This window comes from Myotis brandtii, unplaced genomic scaffold (assembly GCF_000412655.1).
Source record: "Myotis brandtii unplaced genomic scaffold, ASM41265v1 scaffold191, whole genome shotgun sequence".
Lineage (NCBI taxonomy): Eukaryota > Metazoa > Chordata > Mammalia > Chiroptera > Vespertilionidae > Myotis > Myotis brandtii.
Window position 1 is genome coordinate 9,410,095 of NW_005357115.1, and position 25,944 is coordinate 9,436,038.

At 37.8% G+C, this 25,944-nt stretch overlaps 1 protein-coding gene across 3 annotated transcripts in view; it reads right to left on the bottom strand.

Annotated features, from left to right (window-relative positions):
• NRXN1 (neurexin 1) overlaps positions 1-25,944 on the bottom strand; it is a 944,853-nt gene that overhangs the window by 497,847 nt on the left and 421,062 nt on the right. For all 3 annotated transcript variants that reach the window (XM_005864821.2, XM_014538489.1, XM_014538488.1), the window contains 3 exons: positions 12,611-12,733; positions 8,404-8,785; positions 6,857-7,047 (listed from right to left, as the gene is read on the bottom strand). In XM_005864821.2, the coding sequence (XP_005864883.1) occupies positions 6,857-7,047; positions 8,404-8,785; positions 12,611-12,733 (696 nt within the window). The remainder of the gene's footprint in view (positions 1-6,856; positions 7,048-8,403; positions 8,786-12,610; positions 12,734-25,944) is intronic.

Genomic DNA, 25,944 nt, shown 5'->3' on the forward strand with positions numbered 1-25,944 from the left:
TACTTAAATTAGCCTGAATGGGTTTATGCTTTTTGTACCCCAAAGACCTTTGTCTAATTCTCCCTTCAGAAAAAAGGTCTGAGAACCAAGCAAACTATGAGACTTACGTTCTGGAGTGAGAGAGACTTTGCCAAGCTTGCTTTCCCAGATGGCTCTGACATCCAGAGAAGCTCAACCTCTGGGAAGATGGCTCAGCTTCACCTTGGCAGTCCCTGAAGAGGGACGAGCACTGAAGACCCAGCTATGAAGAGGCTGAGATCTCTCGAGAAGTCACCTGACCCTTAAGAACCCAGCTCTGAGCACCTGCAGGCACTTGCTTCTTCACACCCTAAATACCACCAGCTTTATGAGATCAGCTCATCTAATCACTGCCTGCCCCATGGTCAATTGGTACCACATCTGAAAGGCATTTGAGCCATGGGTTCAGGTTTCCAGGAGCCTACACATCCCTGTGGGAAGACTGAGGAAAGCTATCTTTCCTGGTGCATGACCTCCCTTACTTATTTGTAAGCACACAAGCCAAGGCCTGAGGCTGTCAGAGCTCAGCCAATGTTGTGGATGAGCAGAAACCAGCATCAGGGCTTTAAACACCTCCATCACCTACAGCCAAACAACTAGGAATGGGAAGGTCGGGGCCATCAAACCTGCACCAGAAATGAAAAGCCAGTAGATGGCCTACAGTCTCCATCTTGCACCTATGGCTGGCCATGGGAATAGTCTTCTCCAGTGAGTCCATAGAAGGTCTCAGATTTCTTTTCAGAATGTTGCTCCAGGCTGTCACTAGTAGTTAACTGAGGTTAATGTGAGCAAAAAAAAGCTTGTTTTCCCTGGTCTATTGTAAAAATTGGTGAACTGGGAATCAAAGACTAGATATAAAACACTAACTAGCTGCCTGAGCACATTCCTCTTGTTTGTGAAAGGAATGGGTCATATCAGATTGTCTTCAAGATCAGTGATCAAAGGTGGAAAGAGAAATTTCAAATAACAGATTTGGAGGGAATTGAAAAAACGAAACATGGAAAACTATGGCTAATGTAGAAGAGATTCCAGAACAATCACAAAGGGTAAAGAATTTTTTTAAAGTGCTTGTAGGGAACAAGGAACTTGAACTCTGCTGCAGATGTGTAAGCTGATCCAGGGTTTGTGGGGAAGCAGAGGAAAGAACTTCCAAGACAAGACAAATGGGTCAAGACAACTGGGCATGGAAAGAAAATAACATCTCATAGGGGGTGGGGTGAGAGTGATTAAAATGAGCTGACAAAGGAATTACAGTAAAGAAAATAGATTGAGACTGAGTCCTGCAAAGCCTGGAAACTCAATGGAGAAGGCAGGAAACAATAGTTTCATATCTCTAAGTGTCTGTCAATGTTTGTGCGGGAAAAGGAGTAACAAAAATGGCAAGTCTTACTTTTATGGTCCATACATGATGATTGCCTCCAAAGAGATCTCTTTCCTCACCAGCCTCAGCCCATTCTCTACACGGAAGCCAAAGAAATGATTCTAAAGTGCATCATAAACTCCACTCTCCTACTCAAAACCCCTTAATTCCTCCTCTCCTCACTGTCTGGGACTACATGGAGGGCCTTTCTAAATAGGCAAATCACCCTGCTACCCTCTGAGAAGCTAAGGGGAGCCTTCCAGCCCAGCCTCCTTCCCTAGAGATCATCTTTCCAGTTCACATTTTATATCTTGCAAATCTACCTCTTTGTTTACAGCGGTTTGGCCTGAGGAAGTGAGCCTGAGCAACTGCTACAGGGCAAAAGCCCATGAAGCTGTGTTCCAGGCAGGTCCACTCACTCTGGGGAATTTGAACGTGAGCCGAAGCAGAGAGTCGGCAGAACTGGGGACACACACAGGAACAAAAGCCATAGGTAGGAGCCACGAGTTGGAAGAAGGCAAGGTAGAAGAAGCCGGAAGCAGAGAAGAGAGAGAAATGATCCCAGTGGGAGTGGGCAGAGCAGTGGGAGGATGTATGGGGGATATGCCAAGGGAGCACCTAAGAGGGTTGTTCTTGAGATGCCAGTATGACTATTAGAACAAAGTTCTTATTTGTTGTGTGACCTCATGGCTCAGCAGCTAAAAGGATGTGTCTTTCTTCCTAATGGATCCTTAAAATAATCTCCCATTACCTGAAGCAATGGGAGTAAATCTCTTTCCCTTACAAACTAAAAATCAATAGATCAATCAATCAATTCACCAACAGGATAACAGGAGCTTGCCTCCATTTTCAGTGCCACCTCCTGCTTTAAGGCTAAGCTCAAAGTCAGACTGTTCTTTTAAAGTTTCTTATTTGAGCAAATGAGCGATTGGATGGCATGTGGATGAACAAAGCTTGGGCATGTTTAGACACGGCCAGGACTTGGGTGTCCTCTGGATCGCTCAAGTACCAAAGCAATGACTTATCAAATAGCAACAGTAAAGGGGAGACAATGGGGGCACAGGGGTTATGTTCAGGATTGAGTGAGTAGGTAGCTGATTAACGGAGACAAGTGTGAGATCAAGTTGGAAAGAACAAGAATACTACAGCCAAAGCTCAGAGATATTGCAGGTTTGGCTCCAGACCAGCGCAACGAAGGGAATCATAACTCCTTTGCTGGTGGAGGCTCTTGCCTTCAATTTGGAAACAAAAACAAAAGTAAAAACAAAAACAAAACAAAAAAAACCCCACACAGGCTACATCCTGGAAGAGAGATACTCCCCTGCCTTTACCTTCTAATCTTTGCTTAGAAGTAGAATGCATTTGAAAGGAAAGCCCTGGTTGGGCCATCTCTGATTAGGGAAAGGTAGAGTTGAGGATAAAAGGAAGGTTAATGAATAGATAATAGTCCTAGTTTGGGTGGGAAGAGGGAAGAGATAAGATAGGGGACAGAGGGAGAGCTGCTCAAAGCCCTTAGGGGCAAGAAATTTGGGGTCTGAGAAGAAGAACAAAGGGCAAAGCTCAGCCTAGGCTGACCTACACATGGCCTATAAATGAAATATTCACTTTTAAGTAGTTTTCCTAAGTGGACACCTGAAGACACTGTATTCCAGTCACCTGGAAATCTTTTCTTTCTTCTTTTTTTTTTTTTGTCCCCCATCAAGTAAATTGTCCTCAATTTGCTGAAGGATAAACAAGTAATGCTATAAAGAAAGATACCCATGGAAGACAGAGGTCAAAGACTATCTTTCCTCCCTCTCTTTGTTCTTGAACTAGATTCACGAATGAACAAGACTGACCTTGATTCAAGTCCCTGGGTAATGGCTAGGATTAAATAAAATAACCTGATTTAAATCTCCTTAGCATTTCATAGGAAATCAATAAATATCAGCTCCTTCCTATATACAACCACATACAAACATACACACTTGCCAACTATAGGAACAAGAGTAGGAACATGAGGAGGCGTTACACCGACCCTTTATCTCTCTGAAGGGGGCAGGACTCAAAAGCCCCACAATGAATGTACAGCTGTGCTAGAAATTCATTCCAGAGAGCAAATTTATGCTGCTCTTTTCATTGCATGTTGCAGCTTGTACATAATAGCCAGAGGGAATAGAACACAAACAGCTGGGAAATAAAGATGAAAGCAAAACTGTGTCAGCAGGGAGAGACACACCTCCCCTGAGGACCCGGCAGTGTCAGGAAACATAATTTGAACAAGGTCACCTGCACAGAATTCTCTTTTTCAGAGAAAGATCATTCGACTGCTGCCCATTTCTGACCATCTCCTTCAAAGTCAAGGTAGGGATTGGCACACATGTTCCCTAGCTTTCAAATTTCTACTGTCAGGTCCAATGCATATAATGAAACAGAGCCACAGGCGAAATCATGCATTATCAGAAGACTAACTGGGATCTGGGATGGTGGGAAAACAAAGAAATTCTGCTTCCTAGCACAAAAGGAGCCTGTTGAGGTTTCCCCCTCCTGAATCCCAGATGGCAAGTTTTGTGGCCTTATGCCGCCCTCTAGTGTCTTTTTAAGGGATGGTAACATGAGAAATAAAAACACTTTTCATGATCCCCAGGCATCCCATATCATCTCAGCACAGGACTGGTCAAACAAAACAAAGCAAGTAAAATTCTTAGGGGAAAAAAGGCAAAGCCAGGATTTTTACTAAAATTAAAAAGTGAGTTAAATTTGGCCTCAACATAGATACCGCATTTTTCCGGACTTTGAAAAGCACAGGGTCTAGATTAGTGAGTGCTCTTTAAAAATACCGACACCTGTTCCGCGCGCATCAATCTTAGTCTGTCTGAGGTGGGGCCCATGAATCTGCATTGAGTAAATCCCTCCACGTGACTCCGATGGGGTTAAGTTGGTTGACTGCACTTTGAGAAGAACTAAAGTGACTTTAAGGAGAGTGTAAAATAAACCTGATGAGTTTCTTTTAACCCTATAAGAATACAGCTCTTAGGAGAAAAAAAAAGGCATAAAATAAAAGCTGTCCAAGACAGATTGGAGTGGCTGAATCCTTCATGACTGGCACGGAAGACAACAGTGCTGTTCAGTGCTGAGTGAAGAGTTCATACCAGTGGTTCTCAACCTGTGGGTCGCGACCCCTGAAAATACCTCCCGCATATCAGGTATTTACATTATGATTCATAACAGTAGCAAAATTACAGTTATGAAGTAGCAACGAAAATAATTTTATAGTTGGGGGTCACCACAACATGAGGAACTGTATTAAAGGGTCGAGGCATTAGGAAGGTTGAGAACCACTGATATAGACGGTCCTATATGATAAGCCCCCCAATGGCAGTAGGCATGTAGGCAGGAAGGAGAAACGATGTGTCTCAGAGACAGTGCCCTACTTGTCTGATGAGACATTACCCACTACCTGGCATGGCTCCTCTGTGCCCTCGATGGGCAGGTCTGTGCAGGTCACATGCTTCAACCTACCTTGAACTGCTCTTTTCCAACCGTTTTAGTCCCGGACATAGTGCCCAGTTTCTAGTGAGGCTCACTCATGCTTCCTGAGGTCCCTCCCTACACAAACAGGACAGCATTTGGCTTTGAGCTGGTGGCTGGCTTGGCCAGCACACTCAGTGTCATGATCTCTCCCTTTCCTTCACAATGACCGCCTGAGCCTGCTGTGTACATCGGGGCACAAAAAAATCAGGGGCAGAAAATGCCCTCTATTCCCTTCAGTCAGAGACAAGAAAGAGGGTTGGCCTGGTAAGCAGCATTTCCTTTGAATTGCATTTCACCTTTTGAGCTAAGCTACTTGATCTGTGGGCACAAACAAGATGTCTTTGAAGTTAACAAGAGGCCACTCTGAGAGAGGGAGACAGCCGTTACCACTTATTTTAGGTGTTGGGTGATTATAAATAAGTTCTGCAATTACAGAAAGTGAAACACTTTTCTTTCTTCTTTTATCTGATTTAGAAAGAGGATCATTCTCTAGAAAGACTTCTGTTGGGTTTTCTCTTTCCAGTTCCCTAACTGCCCCATGTATATTCTCTTTGAATCAAAGGGAAAGATCACATCAGTACAAGCGAACACCTCTTGCCAAGTAAAAAATGTGACCATGAGGGTCCCTGTAGGACTATGGAATGCATCCAGGACGGGGCAGAAGCAGCAACAGAGGGGCCTGGGTCAAAACTGGGGATGTGCCCTGACCGGTTTGGCTCAGTGGATAGAGCATCAGCCTGCAGACTGAAGGGTCCCAGGTTTGATTCCAGTCAAAGGCATGTGCCTTGGTTGCGGGCACATCCCCAGTGGGGGTTGTGCAGGAGGCAGCTGATCGATGTTTCTCTCTCATCGATGTTTCTGGCTCTCTATGCATCTCCCTTCCTCTCTGTAAAAAAACAATAAAATATATTTTTAAAAAATTAAAAAAACAAAAAACTGGGAACGTGTCTTTGCTCAATTGTACCAGTATTTTTATCCCTGGGCAAGTCATTCCCAGCTCAATAAAATGCTAATGATACCTCGTCCAATGCTGCTTGTCCTGTTAAATGTGACGGGATCACCTGTCCGGCATGGCTTAGTGGTTGGGTACCGACCTATGAACCACGACACATGCCCAGGTTTCAGGCTTGATCCACAGGGAGAGGTGTGCAGGAGGCAGCCTACCAATGATTCTCATCATTGATGTTACTATCTCTCTCTCCCTCTTTCTTCCTCTCCATGGAATCAATAAAAACATATTATAAAAAATGTGGTGGGATTGATACTAGTAGATATGTTTTTAGTAATTCACAAAAGCCCACTGAGATAGAAACTTGTGTTATTTTTTTCCCTGTTATTGACAGGTTTTCCAAGATGTTTATATTGGTCACTTGGAGAAATCAAGTATCAATAAGGAAAGAAAATGTCTGCTAAGACTTTGTTAGAAGCTAGTAAAAGAACATTCCCACTGGTGCATGTGTGGTGGGAGGATTCACTGTGGGAGGCACAAAGGCATAAGCCAGGCTCAGACCCCGGTTGGTCAGAGGGGCTGTACGTATTTAGGACATCTCACCAGGGAAAGAAAACAAATAAACTCTTGAAGAAACTCCTTAGGTATCTGTTTATCTTGACTCCACATTGATTGCAAACAGAAACTTGCAAATGCCTATTTTTCTTTATAATATGGAAACAAATACATTTCTCTCACCCTTTAAAATTTAATCATGCATGCATTCTTAGGTGTTGCATGTTTTGAGCTGCTATTAAAAATGCATGTATCTGCCACATTAAAGAGGGAACAGAAGCTTGTGTGTTGTATTATTAATTATATGCAGGAAATGAAATTCTGGTTAGTATTTGCAGAAGGTACACACACACACACACACACACACACACACACACACACATACACACACACACCCAAGCTCTGCCAGGTGAGTGGCGACCATGCGTTTCATGTCCGCTGCTCTGACCCGGTGCACTTACTCTTGAGGTCCAAGTTCCTGGCTCCGGCGGTGATCTGCGTTGTGATTTTCGTGTCAATCTTTACAGTGTGGAGATTGCTGGTGTCCCTTGATATCATCACGTTGTGCCACTGATTGTCATTGAGAGGTTTATTTGAACTCCCTTTGATGAGGTTAGCACCATTTCCCAAGTCAAACACGTAATGTAAGTACCTGGGGGGAGAAAGGACAGTGGGAAAATGCCATCACTTTTTGAACTTTTTTATGGAGTCAAACTCGATACTACAAGAGGAGAATTTTTCTTTCAGGTGCCTCTGTCCTTCCTAGAAGTCATGTGAGTGACTTGTATAAAAACTCAGCTAATGAGAAGGAAACACTATTCTGCATCAGTAAGGCAGATTCTTTATTGTCTTCACTATAAAGAATAATGAAAATATATATATATATTTTTAAATTAGGGACTATACCAGGGTTTGGGAAGCTTTTATTTTGGCCAAGGGCCATTTGGATATTTATAGCATCACTCATGGGCCATACAAAATTATCAAGTTAAAAATTAGCCTGCTATATTTGGTCAAACATTGAATTGCCTCACCCCTAATGCCTTGGCAGGGCCAGACCAAATGATTTTGGAAAGTATATATCATTCCCTCTTTCACCCCTCCCTCAAGCCTTGGCTAACCACAATGAACTGGTAATTCTTCTCAGCTTCTTGCACTGCTTTCCCCTCCACCTTGAATGCCGGCTTCTCTATGGAAATGTGGACTCATCCTTCAAGTCTCAGCTCTACTATCCACTCCCTGCCTCATATGTTTCATATTTTCCCTAAACACTAAGCCTTTGCGCACGATCATCTTAGAAAATTTTCACAGTGCTTCTTTTCTATCTATGTGTTCACCTACAACCCCTAGGATTGAGTACTTGTATATGCGTGCCTTGGGGTTGGTGGAATCTGAGATATGCATGGGGTAGCAAGAGTATATATATATATATTTCCTGGCACATTATCTAGCCCATTGTAAATATGCAATAATAGTCACTGAATGAATGAATACCCATATTAATTAAATTACATAAAACTTTTATCACACTTTCAAGGAAATTTCACAAAAATCTTTCTAAATTCTTCAAGGAACTTGGACATAGAATTCAGCTTGAGTTAAATGGGATTTTGTAAAATTGAAGAAGTCTGATTACTTGAATTATCTATTTAACGTAGCAAAAATTAGCCTACAAATTTGTAGGAATTATTTTGTAGAATTATAGTGTGCTTAGTGATAGTAAGGCAATCCACGTTGGAAGTGTAAGATTCATGGAATGCATAGCATAAATTAGAACCTGATGTTATTTATATCTCATATAATATCTCACATATGGAAATGTAGGTGTAAAAGACTACACAATACCCCTATTAATTTATAAGATACTTACATAATTTAAATGAATATATTATTTGTATACCCCTGCCCATTGCCTTGTAAGCCAATACATTTTGCTGAATGTATATTTTTGGAAATGGAGGCCCATTTCCCCAAAGTTTCATTTGTCATTGGACTGTCATATACTCACCCTTTAACTAATTCAACCACAATGAAGTCATTTCCATCCCCACTGTTATATAGAATTAGTCCATCTAGGGATGTTGTCTTGAACTGGAAAAAAAGATGCATAGAAGTGTAGGCTTGCAATGTAGCTAAGGCAACATAGCTTGATTTGGTCTTGAAGGTAACAGGGTCTGCTATGATATTCCGGAAGCCAAACCTGGCATTGAGCTCACAGTAATCTATGTCACCATTTTTACACAAGTCAATGTATGCCATTCCATTAAATGTCAGGCTCTGAAGGTGTCCAATGAAGTTGGAGGGGACAGAAGACAGATACCGCCGTTCAGTGATGATGCCAGTCTCTATGTTATGAAACTCTAGTCTGGTATGATCACCCGCCATTTGACCTACATGGGAGAATCATGCATTATTATTTTCCATATCTGGAAGGCACTTTCAATTTATAACAACATCATATTTTAAGATACAAGAATCCAAATACCTCTTTGATATTCAATTATATATAGTAAAATCACAGAAGTGATGTTAAAGGGCAAGGCTGAAACACATAATACAACTTTCTTAGATCAGGTTTCTCTCTGTTCAAATTTTAGCCTTAATAAAAATTGTCCTCATTAGACAAAGTTACAGAGTTTTAAAAAGTAGAAGAGCCCATGGCTCAGTGGTTGAGCATCAACCTATGAACCAGGAGGTTACAGTTCAGGGCACATGCCTGGGTTGCGGGCCAGAACGGGGTGTGCAGGAGGCAGCATATCAATGATTCTCATTATTGATGTTTCTACCTCTCTCCCCCTCCTTTCCTCTCTCTGAAATCAATAAAAATATATATATATATATTTTAAAAGTAGAAGAAAAAAAGGAAGTGAGTAATGGAGAAAGGGAGAAAGAAAGTTAGGAAGGGAGAGAGAGAAAAGAAAAGGGAGTAAGGGAGAAAGCTAGGGAGGGAAAGAAGAGATGAAGAGAGGAAGGAAGGAAAGGAAGAAAGAAGGAAGGAGTGAAGGAAGGAGGAAAGAAGGAAGGAAAGAAAGAAGACGGAAAGGGGTTAGAGACAATGATTGTCTTAAATCAACCCAGTAGAAAGTGATGTATTCCAGCTTCATAGTGATGTTTTTCTGTATAAGAAATGTTCTTAAAAAGAAAACAATGTGACTGTATATTTTCCTATCACCAATTAAAATAATGAAAAGCTACTGACTATGTTTCCAATAATGAACCATGAAAATGTGTTTGAAGTATATCATTTTCACCTTCCTTTTTCTGTGCTGAATAATTTCCATAATCTATGCCATTTTCCTTGCACTTATGTTTTGGAAAACTAAATTGAGCACAAATTCAAGGTATGTCCAATTTTGAGAATACCAGTAAAAGCAGTCCACATTACCAAAGTTATAATCTCTAAACACTTGAGTATGAAGCTTGGTTGCATATTTATATGGTGATTCATTCTTCAATTCATCCCCCATCCCTCTTTGTCCTGCCAAATTTCTCTGTAAACCCCTTTGAGAGCCAACCTAGTATCACTTTACCTCCAGAGTGATAATCGCACCTACCTTTAGGGTTGAAGATAAATTACATAAAAAAAAGATGTAAGCTTGGTTTTTTAAAGATACAATATAAAGTACCTTATCTTTGCTAGTGACTCACTCCCAGCATCTTGTTGTTGTTTAATTAAACTGACATTTGCATTCTTCTGAAAATCAAAAAGGTCATTACAATTGCAATCAAGTTCTTCCCGTTACTAACTTCACTATTCAATTCGGCATAATTGGAAAATTTATTAAGCTTACACTATCCCATCATCCATGATATTAATAAATAATTAGTTAGAGCCAATCCCAGTATCAAACCCTGAGAAAATTCACTAGACCTTCCCCCAGGTGTAATAAAGATTGAATGACCACCTATGTGGGTCTCCTTCAACCAGCTGGACAGATTTCCATGTCTTTAGTCAGGACAGTAAAATATTAGGTGGCATTTTAAGGAAATGCCTGTAAGTAAAATATAAAAGGCAAACTCTTTGTTGTGCAAAAAAAATTGTCTACATACTTAATTGATGCTTATAAACTTATTGGTGTAAAAATCTTGCCCCTAATCTGAACTTGACTCTACTTAATTTTTACACCTGATTACTAGTCCTTGATCCTGGTAACAACTGTCCTGTCACCCTGGGTGTGTTTTCTTATCAGTCATTGGTTTGTTCAAATCCCCTCTCTGCAAACTTTTTTTTAAAGCTGAAAATACCACTGTATATAGTTGTCAGTCCTCCTCCTTCCTCCCCACTATGTCTCCTGCTTGTTTATCTGATGCAAAAATACGATTAAATTCTTAGCAATTCTGGTTTCTTGTATGGTATCATTTCTCTCTCCTTCTTCAGTTCTTCTTGTTCAATGACCTCCACACTGCTCTATGGAAAACTCTCTCTTTGGTGGCAAATCAAATGAGCCTTTAATAATTGTCAGATATAAAGCTCTAGAGATACCAGTAACATTGAATTAACAAGCCATACCGAATGAAAAACATAAAAAGCTTTAAAATCACTTGGGCTTGTATTGATTTTTATTTTTTTCATGATATTAAAATCTGAGTTTTAAATCAGTGAATCCACCCCAATCCTAAAATTGTCATATTTCTTCTTAAAAATTCCATTAACAAGCCAAATGATAGGAAAGAAATATCCAGAAAAAAATATTCCTAATGCTTGAAATTAAATATTATCCCCAAATTGTCAAGTTCTTGGCAGCTCTGAAATAGTGAAACACATTTTGTTTAGGATGACTGAGAAGTTCAGTGATAAAAATAGCACCTAATGTCTGTTTTCTTTTCAAAGGAATAGGATATGTATGCAGAGCATAAATAACAAAAACAGTGGTGGAGCCACCATGGCCCAATTACAAGGAAAATCATTATGGCCCTTGTTCAAGAGCCTATTCTTTGTTTAATAAGCAGATATAAATTGCATTGACAGTAATGGTGGCTACGCCTGCTCCAGGGAGAGAATTAGCGCCTCAAAGCCATTATCCACTGACTAAGAAAACATTAACGGCTGCCTTTTAAAAACTCTATTTTTCCTCAGAATTTATTTCAGTGTTTAATCATCTATACATAATGTAGCCACCTCTACTCTTATCCACATACATTAAGAAAAAAAATTAAGGACATTAAAGGAGAAAATTTTTTAAGGCTCCAACCATTTAAAAATCCAGTCTTTTCCAGAGAGTTAGTGGGAAGAGTAATTTAAAATGAGCAGAATGCCTCTGATCAAAGTGTCTGGGTATAGCAGATAGATGACAATTTCCTATAGAAAAAAACACCCAACTGGATGGTGTGTTTACATAAAAATCTCAATATCTAAATAAAATCTTTTGTACCTAAACTGATAGCAAGATCAGCTTCTTGAGATTCAGCCTTGCTCAGAGCTAGGCTAATTTCTGCTGCAGAGCAAAACAACCCGCCAGCCTTACACTGAACTTGTTGGTTTACTTATAGTGACTGCGTATGTGGTATGTGCATGTGTCAGGTGATGAAAAAGAGAGCGGTAGGAGGAGCAGACATGGGTCCCATTTTCACAAAACTCACAGTCTTTCGGGAGAAAGCAGGCAAAATGAGGTGAGGAAATAATTAAATATATAATGACAGCACTCAGAGAAATGTTAGGAATTTGTTGCACAGGCTGCTGTGTTGGTAAATATATGGGGGGAAATACCTGAGTTGATATTTAACTTAAATTTGAAGGATTAAAACAAGAAAGCCATGCTACAAGAAATAAGTCAGTAAAAAAGCTAAGAACCACATGAGTGGGATATAAAACAGAAAGCAACAAATCAACAAACAAGCAAAAACTCAGATACAGACAACAGTATGGTGGTTACCAGAGGGATGGCGGGGAGGGTAGCAAGAGGTCAAAGGGGTCAAACATATGGTGACGGAAGATGATTTGATGTGGGGTGGTGGGCACACAGTGCAATATATAGATTATGTATCATAGAAATGTATACTTGGCACCTATATCATCTTATTAATCAATTTCACCCCAATACATATAATAATCTTTTAAAACAGAAAGAAAACCAAAGACAAACCACACACACACACAAAATTGAACTATGTGTATCAGCTTCGAGTTGTGCACCTGGTTTTCAAAGTCACCTGCAAGAAATGGGAAAGTCTAAAGCTTCAGTAAAAGAGAGGGTGATGGGGACAGTGGGGTTTACCTGTCATGGCCTGTTGGTCATCCACCGTTAACTTTAAACTTTTTCCTCGACGAACCACACGCACTGTGTGCCATTCATTATCATTGAGGTTATAGCCAGCAAAAAGGGTTTCGGGACCTTTGCCTGTAGAATATGCCAAACAGTCATTATGGACACTCAGCATCAGTCAAACAAATGAACCTCACAGAGAGTGAGAGAAAGAGACAAAGAAAGGGGAAAGGAAGGGAGAGGGAGGAGAGATAAGAGAAAAAGAAATGCGAGAGATAGGAGAGAGAGGAGAGAGAGCAAGAGAGAAGAGACTGGCTGGATCAATTTTCAAGCCCATTAGAGTCATAGCAAGCAAGGAAAATGACAAGTTAGCAGACATTCTGGTGTGACACTTTAAGAAGAATCTTCAACACACTATGCATTGATCTAAGACAAGCGAATGAACCTGTTGTCATAAATGGGCACAGTCAATACAGCATTGGGAAGCCTCCCACATGTACACACACCTTTACTTTTCTAAGAAGTTCTCTGATTTTTGCAGTTATCACATTCTTGCTAATGTAGTAGCTAGCAGTCATGTAACCTCTGACCTTGGGGAGAGACCTGGCCAGAGGTCATTAGCTAAGCATTTTCAGGGAGTGGCCACAGGCTGGATTAGAGGAGATTGCTCAGGGTACTATACTGAGTGAGGGCTCTCTTTACTCTGACCACATGTACTTCCTATGTTCACCAAGTTCTTAAATGTATTGTGTCTAAAAACTAAAACTAGTGGAGGCACAGAAGATGAGTGTAGGTAAAAGTATGGCCTCTTAGAAAAATGAAGAAAACAGAAGTCACAACCCCCCAAAAATGGCCACATATTGAGTGGGAAGGAATAAAAAGTGATATTAAACAGCAGTAGAGGACACGGATTCCCAGGTAAAAACTAAAAGAAAGAGGACAAGAAGTGTAACCAAGAAAGTAACTGCCAGTGAATCTATAGAAGTTTAAATTCCATAGATAAATGGAATTTAAATAAGCTGAGAACAAACAGATTATCTCAGAAAGTTGTTTTGTGGAAATTATTGAAATGACAAAGTTAGACAAATATCCCTCTTCAACACACACAAATCAAGGGAAAATAGCTTTTAGTATAACTGGAAAGATTTCATAGGAAAATAAGCATTTCTACCAATCTGACATTATGATTCACTGAGAAAAATGATGAAAAGTTTTTAAAGATCCACACTATTTGGTGATGGATTTCAGTGTTTTAAAAGTCATGAAATTTTCTAGTACATTTCAATAATGCAATGCATGACATCATTAAGTTTAATGACTTTCATCTAATTCATGATCAGGACTTGCTTCACTATTTCTTCAACTAAATTCTATCCACAAAACCAATTAATGTCCAAGGAGCACAGGAGGACATACTAAAATGCCAATGAAAAGGAGAACAAAAGAGGAAAAAAATAAATATGGGAACCACCAAGAAGAAACCTCAGTAGTCAGTCCGACAAGAGATCATTCATTGTTTGCTTTTAGTACTGCAGACTATCCACCCAGCTCTCTGATTTCTCTCTTAGGATGTCACTGATGATACAAGTTCTGTATTCCTTGGTTGGGTTTCACTGGAGCTTAAAATGAGCCAGTTATCTAAGTTAAATTTTGCATGACAAACTGCCTCATGTCTACACAGGGACATCATGAAGATTAGAAACAATCTCTTGTTGTTTCTTTAGAAAAGTTAAATTCATCCGGATACATGAATAAAAGCTTGTCTAGATAGAAGAGTGTTAGGGAGATTTATCACGAAATAGCTAAAGGAAGCCTGTTAGCTCAGCAACTGCAAAAATGCTTTGAGACCAAATGTTGAAAGCAAGTTCCAGCATTAAAGGAACTCTTTTTAGTTTTAATGGTGAAAAAAGGAATGTTCAATAACTCTGCAGAATCTTAGCATCCTACTGGCAGCGAGGGTCATTCTTAGTTTTGATCTTTGAAAAGAGAATACATCATTTTAAAGCTATTTTTACAGGGGAGATCTTTTTTTTCCCTTTAGAACTATGTGCTTTTGAAGCAGCTTCACTCCCCTTCTCTTAATTTTAAAGGTGTTTTGTCAAGAAAAAGCAGCATAAGGGTGATATCATCATTATACCCCATTCTGGGCTTGATCTTGCAGTAAAGTCATAATGCTTAATCTATGAAACAACGATTTCCATAACAACAGGCACAAAACCCAATTAAAAATAACCCTTTGGTTCGTAAAAATCTCTGTGGGCCAACTTCAAGCTCCTTTCTTGCATTATTAAAAATGTGAAGAGATTGATTTTGGAAGACAAGGCTTTTAAAAATGCACTTAATATTCTCAGTTCACAACAACACTATCTATGCAACATGAAGTGTAATGAAGAGTGCGCTGGACCGGGAGGGGAGCTAAGCATTGTGGTCGCTCGTCCTTGATTTGCTACCAAGAAAGAAGCTGGGGGCTGGGAAATGCTTGTTATGTTCCAGGCACTTTATCTGTTAACTTACTTCATCTTTACAGTATTATCATTTTACACATATGGAACTGAAGGCCCAGAAAACCAAAACTACTTGTCCCAAGGTCATAGAGTTAAAATGTGATAGAGAAGTGTTCCATCCCAGATTAACCTACCCAACGCCTGCATACTTTCCCTTGCTTTATCCTGACTCCCAGCTACGTGACCTTCGGCTAGCGATTTAAAATTTTAGCATCCCCACGTCTGAATGAAGGGGGTAGAAAATCTGCTCCTTGTCATGATTTGCAGATTGATCAGAATGATGGGAAATGTTACATACCCTCTGTATAAGTCATGGCGGAAGAACAACCCTATCAAACACTGTACCTCTACCTAGGAATACTGATATAGAGGAAGGACCATTAATTTGGGGCATGATCCACTCATAATCAGGATTCTGCTAAAAGATTCAGCTTCTGGTGGTCTCAATCTTTAGCTAATCTTTACAGTACCTTTGAGATCTCATATTCTCAGACATTTACAAACACATGGAATTGGTACTTTTAAAAAAGGTGCTTAACTACTGACATTTTGAGCTTGAGAATCATTTGTCCTCTTGGGGAGATTTGAATGGCAAAATCATAGTCACTCAAGCCATTAGTAATCTGAATTCCTTTTCAGATTTCTTCTTTCTTTGGGGATATCAAAACATGTCTCATTGGTAGTAATATTTTTCTCCCAGCATTAATGTGAGTGTTATGGACCAACTGTTCATATGTTGAAGTGCTAACCCCTAATGTGATGCCATGAGGGAGTGGGCCCTTTGTGAGGTAAATGGGATTAAATGAGCTCATGAGGCTGGAGCCCCCGTGATGGAATTAGTGCCCCTATAAGAAGAGAAAGAGACATTGGAGTTCTTTCTCTCCACCATGTGAGTATACAAAAAGAAGCCAGCTGTCTGCAAGCCAGGATGAGAGCCCTCACCAAAAACCAAACCTGCCAGAAATCTGATCTTGGACTTGTCAGTTTCCAAAACTATGGCCAATAAACATCTGTGGACTAAGCGACCCAGTCCACGGTATTTTGTTATAGCAGCCCAAGCAGAGTAAAATAGTGAGCGATATTTTAAAGATTTTTTTAAAAAGTTCATAGCATTGTTTCTATTTTAAAGACAATCACTCTTTGTGTTTTGTAGGGAGTTTTAACTTGTATGTAATTTTACACTTGATTCTTACTATAATCTATTATTAAAGCCACAGAAATATTATTTTTCAATTTTTAGTTAAAAAATCAGATTTAGCCGAACCGGTTTGGCTCAGTGGATAGAGTGTCGGCCTGCGGACTGAAGGGTCCCAGGTTCGATTCCGGTCAAGGGCATGTACCTTGGTTGCAGGCACATCCCCTGTGGAGGAGGCAGCTGATCGATTTGTCTCATTGATGTTTCTAACTCTCTATCCCTCTCCCTTATTCTCTGTAAAAAATCAATAAAATATATTAAAAAAATCAGATTTAGAAAGGTTGAGAATATTACAGATCTCAGTTAATACTTACCTATTTATGAATTCCAGGTGGTGCTAAGACTTTGCTGCTAAGAGGGTTGGAGATAACCCCAATTTAATGAGCAGCAGGAAATGGGAGATTCACAGTTAGCTAAGCAAGTTCTTCTTTGAAATCTACTGCTCTTACAGAGTATTGATTTAACCATTAAGAGATACACTTAAAAGATGGTAGCTGTTTTTGACCAGATTAATAACCACATTTGCTAATTACTTTTCATCTCCATTTTCACTATGGGAGGAGATGGTGGTGGAAATTGGATTTTGCCACTGACATCAACTAATTGTGTAACCTTAAGTAAATCATTTACCTTCCTTCTTTCTTATATTTTTATCTGTAAAAATAGGACACCTGATAAAGGCATATACTCTCCAGTAGCAAACTTTAAATGCTGTCATTCTTGGAAGAACCAGAACTGATCTGTACTATTTGCCCACCTTGTGGCTACATGAAAGACTGCAATTCTAATGTGGGGTTCTCTAAGTTTATAAAATGTTCAATATTATTATTTTTACTATACTTAATTTCATTTTTGTTTTGACCTGGGTAGGCAGAGAGCAGAGAGAACTTTAAGGATAGTTATTCTAGACCTATTACTCAACTCAAATGAAACCAGTGGTACAAGATTGAAATATTCTAAAAAATGTGTTTATTAATTTAGATAGTCAAATTTTAAGGGGAAGAACTCTGTTTTTGTCCTCTTGGAATCCCTCATAGATCATAGATAGCATCAAATGATCAATACAAGGATCAGACAGGAGCGGTAAATGCACCATTCTGTGGGCCAGGACATGGCCCTGCTTTACAGGCAAGTTCACTTAGAAAACAAAAATAATCAGAAGGTTGTGTGGTGAAATAAGGAAGTCACTTTTAAGGAACCCTTTCTCTTGGCTGTGATAAATTATTCTCTCCCCTGTTCAAATAAGCAGGTCAGGCTAAGCAGTGTTGGAGACTCTGACCTAGTATCTCTCTAAGTTTCCCTTACTCAGAACAATTACTGCTGTGCAATGTGAAAATCCAGGAGCTAAAGGAGGGCAGTGGTTTTATAATTCTTTTTAAAGCAGAGGAATCCCCTCTTCCCTGTAATAATGTGTAAGGACTATAAAACCATATAAAGGGGGAGCTGCCCCACAGTTAAATAAGCAGGCATCACCTGGAAACCCAGACTCCACAGACTCCTCAGGGGGGCTCATTTCTCTCTTTGGATAAAGGATGCTTTTCTTCAACCAGAAAACTGCAGCAAAGGCTTTTTAAAATATCATTTGCAAGTAATCCTTTGCTTTAAAATTGGATTTGTTTAAAAAAATACACATTTTTTGTAGTTTATGAATTAAGAACTATTTTATCAGAACATCACTTATTATATATAACAAGGTCTAGAGGTATTCAATGCTGTCATTATTGGTCAGTCTGCACTATCAGCCCTCTAGCCTGCATTCTCGACACACCCTTAATTACATGGTCCAAATTCATAGACTCTTTCTGAAGATTTTGTAGGTCATTTCCTCTGAGGGCATGTGAGTTATGGAACAGACTACCTTGCCTTATTTCTATCTACCAGGAAACCGAGATTTAGAACGTGCATATAAATTTAGCAACTTCATTCTTTTCTTTCCTTTAAAAAAATTTTTTTTTTGCATATAGGCTTTCCTCCCCAATTATTTAAAATTGCTTTTGTTAATCACTTTAAATTCTATTTAAAAGTATTGAGCATAAATTAATAGTGAATGTATTTAATGAAGAAAACAATATCTTCCAAGGAATGTACAAATAATCAAACTCATTTTACTGAAAACTCCATGGGAGGTTAGGTGACATCTATATCTCCAACAAGATTACACAAGCCTTTATTTACCAATTTCAGGTTTGTTTGCAAGTGTACATTAAATTTATTTTCAAATTTTGTAACCAATTTTATTTATATTTGGTTTCTTTTGGAAGAAAGCCTGTGTGCAAATGTCCTGTGACCTACTAGTACTGGCTTTTGACTGTGGGAAAAAAATAGTAAAGAGGAATAGAAAAGAAATAAATAAAGCTAAGCAATCTATGAAGCAATGTGATCGAAGGTGTCTACCAGACTAAAATGACAGCTGTTTCTGGAGCTGAAAGGTGGATGTGTTTTAAGAATAATCGAATCTATAAGATTACCTTTTGATTTTGAGTCACAAACCTCAATCTCATTGCATACCCTTCAGGAAGCATCTCCCTCTACCGTTATATTTTAAAGATGCTAAATACGCAAATGGACCATCTGTATCAAGTACCTTATCTCTTAGTACTGTTCAAAAGGATTGGTTCTGAACTTCTTCACTGCCTTAAACATCAAATGTAAGCAATTTCTACTTTATAACTCCATAGAGTTATGTGAGCGGTTAATCTCTTTCTCTGAATTAAACCATTGCTTGAGCATGAGGATTCTGATGGGAGCTTCTGCAAAGCCGTAGCTACCCTACCGCATGGATGGGAGGCAAGTTGGGTCCATTTAGTTTGCCTTCTGGAAATGATCCGTCTACTAGCTCCATTTTGTTAAGAACAGGTTGTGTCTTTTCAACCACAGTTAGCTGGGCTAAAGATGAGCATCACGTGGACATGAATCCTAAAGTTTCCTTAGTCATGCTATACAGTTTTTAAAAGACTTAGCATTGTCTTATACATATAAATTAATTCTATATTTATACATGGCCGTTCAACTTTTTTAGGTCATTAAACTGCCAATAGCATCCAGTAGTTGAGTTAAATGTTCCCGCAGTCATAGACTATATGTAAACAAAGGGTGTGTGTTTGTTTCAATAAAACTACTTATTGAAACCTGTGGGCTGGTTTTCAGGCCCCTGTAAGATACACATAAATAAATAGACAATTTAAGTTTCCCTTTCTCATAAAGTTTTACACTGAGTATAAAGAAATAAGTAATGGAAAAGTACTCAAGAACTGAAGAGTCAGGAGACCTGGGTTTTAGATTCAGTGTTGCCATTAAATCTAGCATATCTGTAATGGTGTTTAGTCTAACTTTTTTTTCTGGGCTTAGCCTATTTTCTTATCAGTGAAAAACTATAATGACAACAGCAACAGAAAGTAAAAGCAATGTAAGACAGTTTTAAATGGCATAAGGCAATTGCAAATTCTGAATCACGGCCTTTATTAAAATGGATATTTGTGCGTGTCCGTGTGTGTGTGTGTCCGTGTGTGTGTGTGTGTGTGTGTGTGTAAAATCAGGTTTATCTGTATCAACTTTTCCAGGTCCTACCAAGTTTTACTTGACAGTTGATTTTGAGGACAACAGCTTCCCCTGAGAAGCTGGAAATAAACCTGTCCTTGTGACAATAACGGGAAGAGAGAAAAGACAGGGAAACAGAAGCAAAAGCCACTGGGCTTGATGCCTGAGTCAGGGCTCCTGGCAGCAGCACTTTCTACCTCTGAATGACAAGAGGATGAGCTTCCCAGGTTGTAATTGACACCTGCCGGCCGCCCTTAGTTTCTGGTTTCAAAACAATTAAAAAAAAACCCATGGAGATTCCTCTGCCATTTTCCCAACTCACACCAACCCTATTCTATTATCCACAACATAAACGTCTGTATCTGTAGCTGCTTCACCTCCTGCTCCATAGCTGGATAAATATCATGCAAACAAATGATGTTTCAGTCTTCTACTAAGAAACATTTAGCCTCTATAGCTTTGACATTGATTGTACCCATTTATGACAGACCAGGATAAATATATCTGATGTAAAAAATTTTAAATGTGAAAAACAAACATTTTAAGAAATATAAATTACCTTTTAAGAATATAATTACATTTACAACACAGTAAAAATGAACACCAATTATATAAATACATTGCTACAAGAATGTTTTAAAACAGCTCGCTCTATATCTACTCTAGCTCAACTGGCAAGTTTAGGACAAAGCAGAATAAAATAAACCTAATATAATGAAAGGAAAAATTTGGACTGTGACTTTATTTTAAGGGAAAAAAAAGTTCATTTCCAAGAAATGCTTATCACATAAAAGGATAGCTTGCAGGTATAAAATGAAGTACTAAACAGTCGATGTGCTTTTAAGTAAGCATTATAAGCTGAAAACGTATTCAATGTTAGTGTAACTTGAAAAGAAAAAAATTACTTTGATTTATGCTGCTACTTATTTAAGCATGTCTTATGCAATGCACAATGCCAAGGTATCTGAATGAAGAAAAAAAGAAAGTAAAAGCATACAGGTACTGAGCATTAGGAAACTTACAAATATTCTACCTGATATTCCATAAACATAGCTATGATTGCAGTCACAAATGCAATGATTATTTAATTAAATATATCACTTATTATCTGAACATACTACTATAATTGTTACAGAATTTCTTTTATGAAAAGTCAAGAATTTATATTTTTGCATAATTCAAGAAACAATGGCTTTTACCTGTGTTTTATTTTCCATATCTTTGTCAATGGAAGTGCATCTGAATATCATTAAATGTAGGACTAAATTTGCAAAATTCAGCTGTCCCTCAGTATTTTGCAGGTATTCTTATGAAACCTTCTCCAAAAACAATCATATTAGAAAAATAAATAAATCTAAGTTTCTGGTTTTGTTAAGTCTATTTGTTTCCTTCCTCCCTCCTCCCACCCACACACAATCTAAGAAATCATTATAATGCTTAAATATCTATTTCTCAGTTTTTGTTGTAAACATTATAAATCTGTTTTTTTAAGAAAATGCATTCTAAGAGATAGGATAAGGAATATTTTATCTTTAGAATCATTGAACTGTAGTGTCTGATTTGTTTTGATCTTTTTTCTTTCATTAGTGAAGGCTATGAACAAATAATGCATGATAATTTATTCATCCATCATGTAAAAATTAGAATGATAAAAAATTTTTTCCAAGCAATGAAATCCTTCTTTATTTTGAATTTTAATACTGTAATAAGAGCTAGTGAAAACTAAATTGGTTTCTTTTATCATTAGTTTATTTATCAGGCTGTTAGCTATGAACTTGAATGCTATTCTTTTTGATCATTTATTTTAGTAGTTGGAAAAATATTGGGATCACTTCTTTGTTTGAAGTTGTCTTTGAATCAAAGTCTCCTGAAAGAAATGGCTTGCTTTACTATCCAGGAATTATTCTACAAAGGTGATTTCCCCACTATATCAATGGCTATTAGCAATTAAATCTTATGCCAAATTAACTTGGTTAATCTGAGGAGCTATTGCTTGGAGGTTTCTTGGAGATGGTCTACCAACTAATATACTTAATAAATTATGTCTGTGTGCTTGTTCCTAATTGATCTCCCTATGGTAAAATTATGTTAGTGAAACTTCCTCTTAGTAGCTTATAGTCAGTGATAATAACTTTCACCAACACACCTAGAAGTATCTTCTCTCTTATGAGTATTCCATCTTGCTTACAGATGCTTCCAAACAGTGCCCATTTGAGTGTTCTGAGATCACTGATGAAACAAGCTAGAACTTACTTTTGTACATATAGATTTATTCAACTGGCTCAATGATGAAAACCTACTTGATATCATTTTGGCATAAAATCTGAGGTAAACAATAGATTAGATTTTAAAAATACTACATGTTATAGTCACATGCTTGACATATGCTTACAATATGTTGCTAAAATAAAAGTACATAGTGCAAAATATTTGCACACCATGACCCTGTATTTTAAAAGAAATACATATTACACAAGATATAATATGTAATATGCAAAGAATGATGTGTTATACCAGCATTTAAGATATTAATAATGTTTTTCAAGGACTGAAACGGTACCTACTTTTGTATATTTTGCTTCCACTAGCTTCTAAATAACAAATATTATTCTAATTAGGAATCAAATGTTGCTTTAAAAAAGACTACTTCTAACTATGTTGTAGGTCAAAATTAGTGGGAAAATTAGCCCCCAATTTAAATGTACACTTAAAATATACATACCATAATACAAACATATATTGCAGTGTAGGCCTAGATTGCCCTAAATAATGGTGGGTTTGGTTTCAACTAGATCTTAACAGAGCATTTGACTTTATTTATGTTTGATTGCTAATTTTAAATTGTTGAGTAGAGGAAAAAGTTATTGAAGAAAATTTAAAACATATATATGATTAACAAAAGAAAATAAATTTAAAGTTACCCAGAATCTCATCATTAGGTTCTATAGACATTTTAAAGAAACATTGTAGAAAACAATTTTGCTACTGCAACTCCTTGTCAATTTCATAATTGATAACAAAAATAGAAAATGTTGATTATTTTTAACTGCTTATTTGCTAAAGTAATTTTACTTAATGGAAGAGTTTAAATAATTGATCAGTTACCAAAATATCATTTTTGACAAGGTAAAGCACCTCAGCTGACTTACTGAACTAAATCTTCAGATGAAATAATTAAATTTATAAATGATCGATTAAAACACGTCAGGAATCTCATAATCTACAATGTCACGTTCAGAATTCCTATATGTGATTATTATTGCTATTTTTATTATTTTTCATATTATTGAATCATTATCATGTCCTAACTCCATTTTTGTCTGCCTATTTCAATACTACTAGGTGAATATATGTATATTCTAAGGGAATATTTGCACAACTTTTTAAATACTTTCTTTTTTCATTTTGTTTTACTGGGCACTTTCATAATGCATGAAAAATCTATGCCAGCAATTTTGTGGTGCCATTATAATGTGTTAGTTCTATAATATTTTGGGTTTAGTTTTCACATGCATAAACCTCTCCTTTGCACCTAGGAAAATGTAAACATTTCAGAATTCTTCAGATTGCCTATTAGTACACATTTATTTACACTGGAAATTTACTGATTTCCAAAATTGGCTAACTCTTCTATGTATCTGACAATTTAATGAGCAAATTTCAACGGGCTATGTACATTCTTCATATGCAAATTTTAAAATAGAATTGGTAATCTTTACCTTAAAGCCTACATTTCCAAAGCAATTTTAATTCTAATAATCATCTATTTTAAAAAGAATAATCGACTTTGAAATTTATTTTAATAATACTATGCATAAATATTTCAAGTCTATATTCAGACTGATAACCTGGGAAGGGTGAAGAATTCTCACAATTATATGAATGATTCATTCAAAGAACAAATAACAACAAATAGTCCAAGTACAATAAAAATAACAGTGATTTAAATACTCTTAGAATTTCTTACTTTACCTTTGGGGAAAACCGTTTTCATAATGCACTTCTTATCCATCTTGCTCTGTGCTCCCATTGGTAACAAGTGAAAGAACTGGGTAAGAGCTCTGAGCACACTGAACATTTCAGTTTCCAAATTCTTTGACATTCCCTTGCATTGCCTCCCTGATTTAAAGAGACTTGCTCACTTGGCTTATACACCATATGTTAGTCATTATTATGTGAACAAACTGTAATCCACATGAGTATTTTACAGCGATAGTAAAAACAGTTTTAATCGGACAACCTAGAGAAAAGATGTTTGTGTGGAAAGCCTGCTGCTCCTACATCCCCTTGAAAGAAGTATGTTGTGTGCCCCACCCCCACCCCACTCTAATTACAGCTGCTTGGGTCACTAGTGTCATCAGCCCCCAAAGCTAAAATCTGATCAATGGCTTATGAGGCGACATGATTTGAAATCTCTGTTCAATAGAACAAGAATAAGTAATGAATCCACTAGATCCTCTGTCTAGGGGAGTCTGAATACAGAACATATACAGTGTCAATAGTTAGTACAGGAGCGGCAAAAAGCCAAGAGATATGCACAGGACAAAGCAGTGAACAGAAATCATGAAGCAGGAGACACCAGGAGTAAGCAGAAGACATGAAAAAGGAGAAGCTATAACCAGTGTTACCTCCCTACCAATCTATAATAATAAAAGCATAATATGCTAATTAGACCGGATGTCCTTCCAGATGACCTTCCGGACAAAGCCAGGGCTGCAAGGGAAGCCCGGGTCCCAGGTGCCAGAGGGAAAATGGTGCCAGCAGCCAGGAGAAGGAAGGCCTAATCTTGCACGAATTTTGTGCATCGGACCTCTAGTAAATAAATAAACACAAACAAAGGAAGAAACTCAAGACTATGCAGGAAATAGTGGATGTTTAGAGACCAGCTTTTTCTAGTAAAACAAACAAAAATATCTGACCAACAGGCTGTGGTCTTTGATGACATTTGATTGTGTAAAAGAAACATTCCTTTTCACAGAACCCAAGGGAATATCAAGTTCAGAACATTTTTTCTGAAACTTTCTAGGTTTGTCCAACAATATCTACCTAGGCCATTGTTACAATGCCAACATTGGACAACGGAGAATTTGATGAACTGGGTCACCAGGAATCTGAAATTTTGCATTACTGTGAGCACAGCATTTTGCAATAGCAATAAGGAAGTGCCTTAGTGAAAAATTAATAATTGAGCCCAATTTCAAGATGAATTCTTAACCCACACAAAAGAGTAATCTGCTAAAACACTGCAGCATTTTATATTTGCATATAGGCAGTGGGCAGATTAATTATTCACCGAAATAGACTCCCATCTTCTACTTACCAAGCCTTCACATTACAATTTTCCCAATCTATGTAGCCACTTAAATGTGCAAAGAAAAAGTGCACTTTTCTTTATAATTCTCATAAATTTAAAATGTGGACAATCAAAATGGGCTTCCCTTAAATTTTATTTCAATTTTGATATTTTTCTAAAGACTTGTTATGTGCCCGCTCTCTTTGCCTGTTTTAAGCCATTTGTTTTTCACCAGAAATCGATGGTCTCTATATTTTATATGTAATTTCTCTTGGATTTTTGCTAAAAGTAATCATTTATAAACTGCCTATTCCTTTTCTTAATATATACTTGCAGCTTAAAAAAAACAAAAAACAAAGAAAAAAACAAAGAAACAAAACAGAACAGCTCATATCCTCGGCAGATAAATTGCAGCAGTCACTGAGAGGCAATGAGTGATGGAGTCCTACAAGCCAAGTGATGGATTGCTGCATGGCAGCCGAGGCAGGAGACTCCCTTTTGCACTTCTTTGCTCTTAGGTACCAGGCAGCTGCTCCAAACTGAACATTTGTTTCATGTTAACAAGGATCAGCCCCCAGAAATGTCCTCACATCTTTTTAAGTAGCTGCCAAGTGGCCGCCTGATGAAGGCAATCTAACATGGCTTAAGTGCCACTAGTTGACACACTGCAATCTTTTATTGCTTTCCACTTTGATCTACATAAGAAATTGGTGATAACTAATATACAGTTGATCTTTTCATTCTGGTAATAAAATGATAATAAGAGGATCTTATTATCCACTCCAGACATCCATCATAGTACATTTTCCAAAACGTA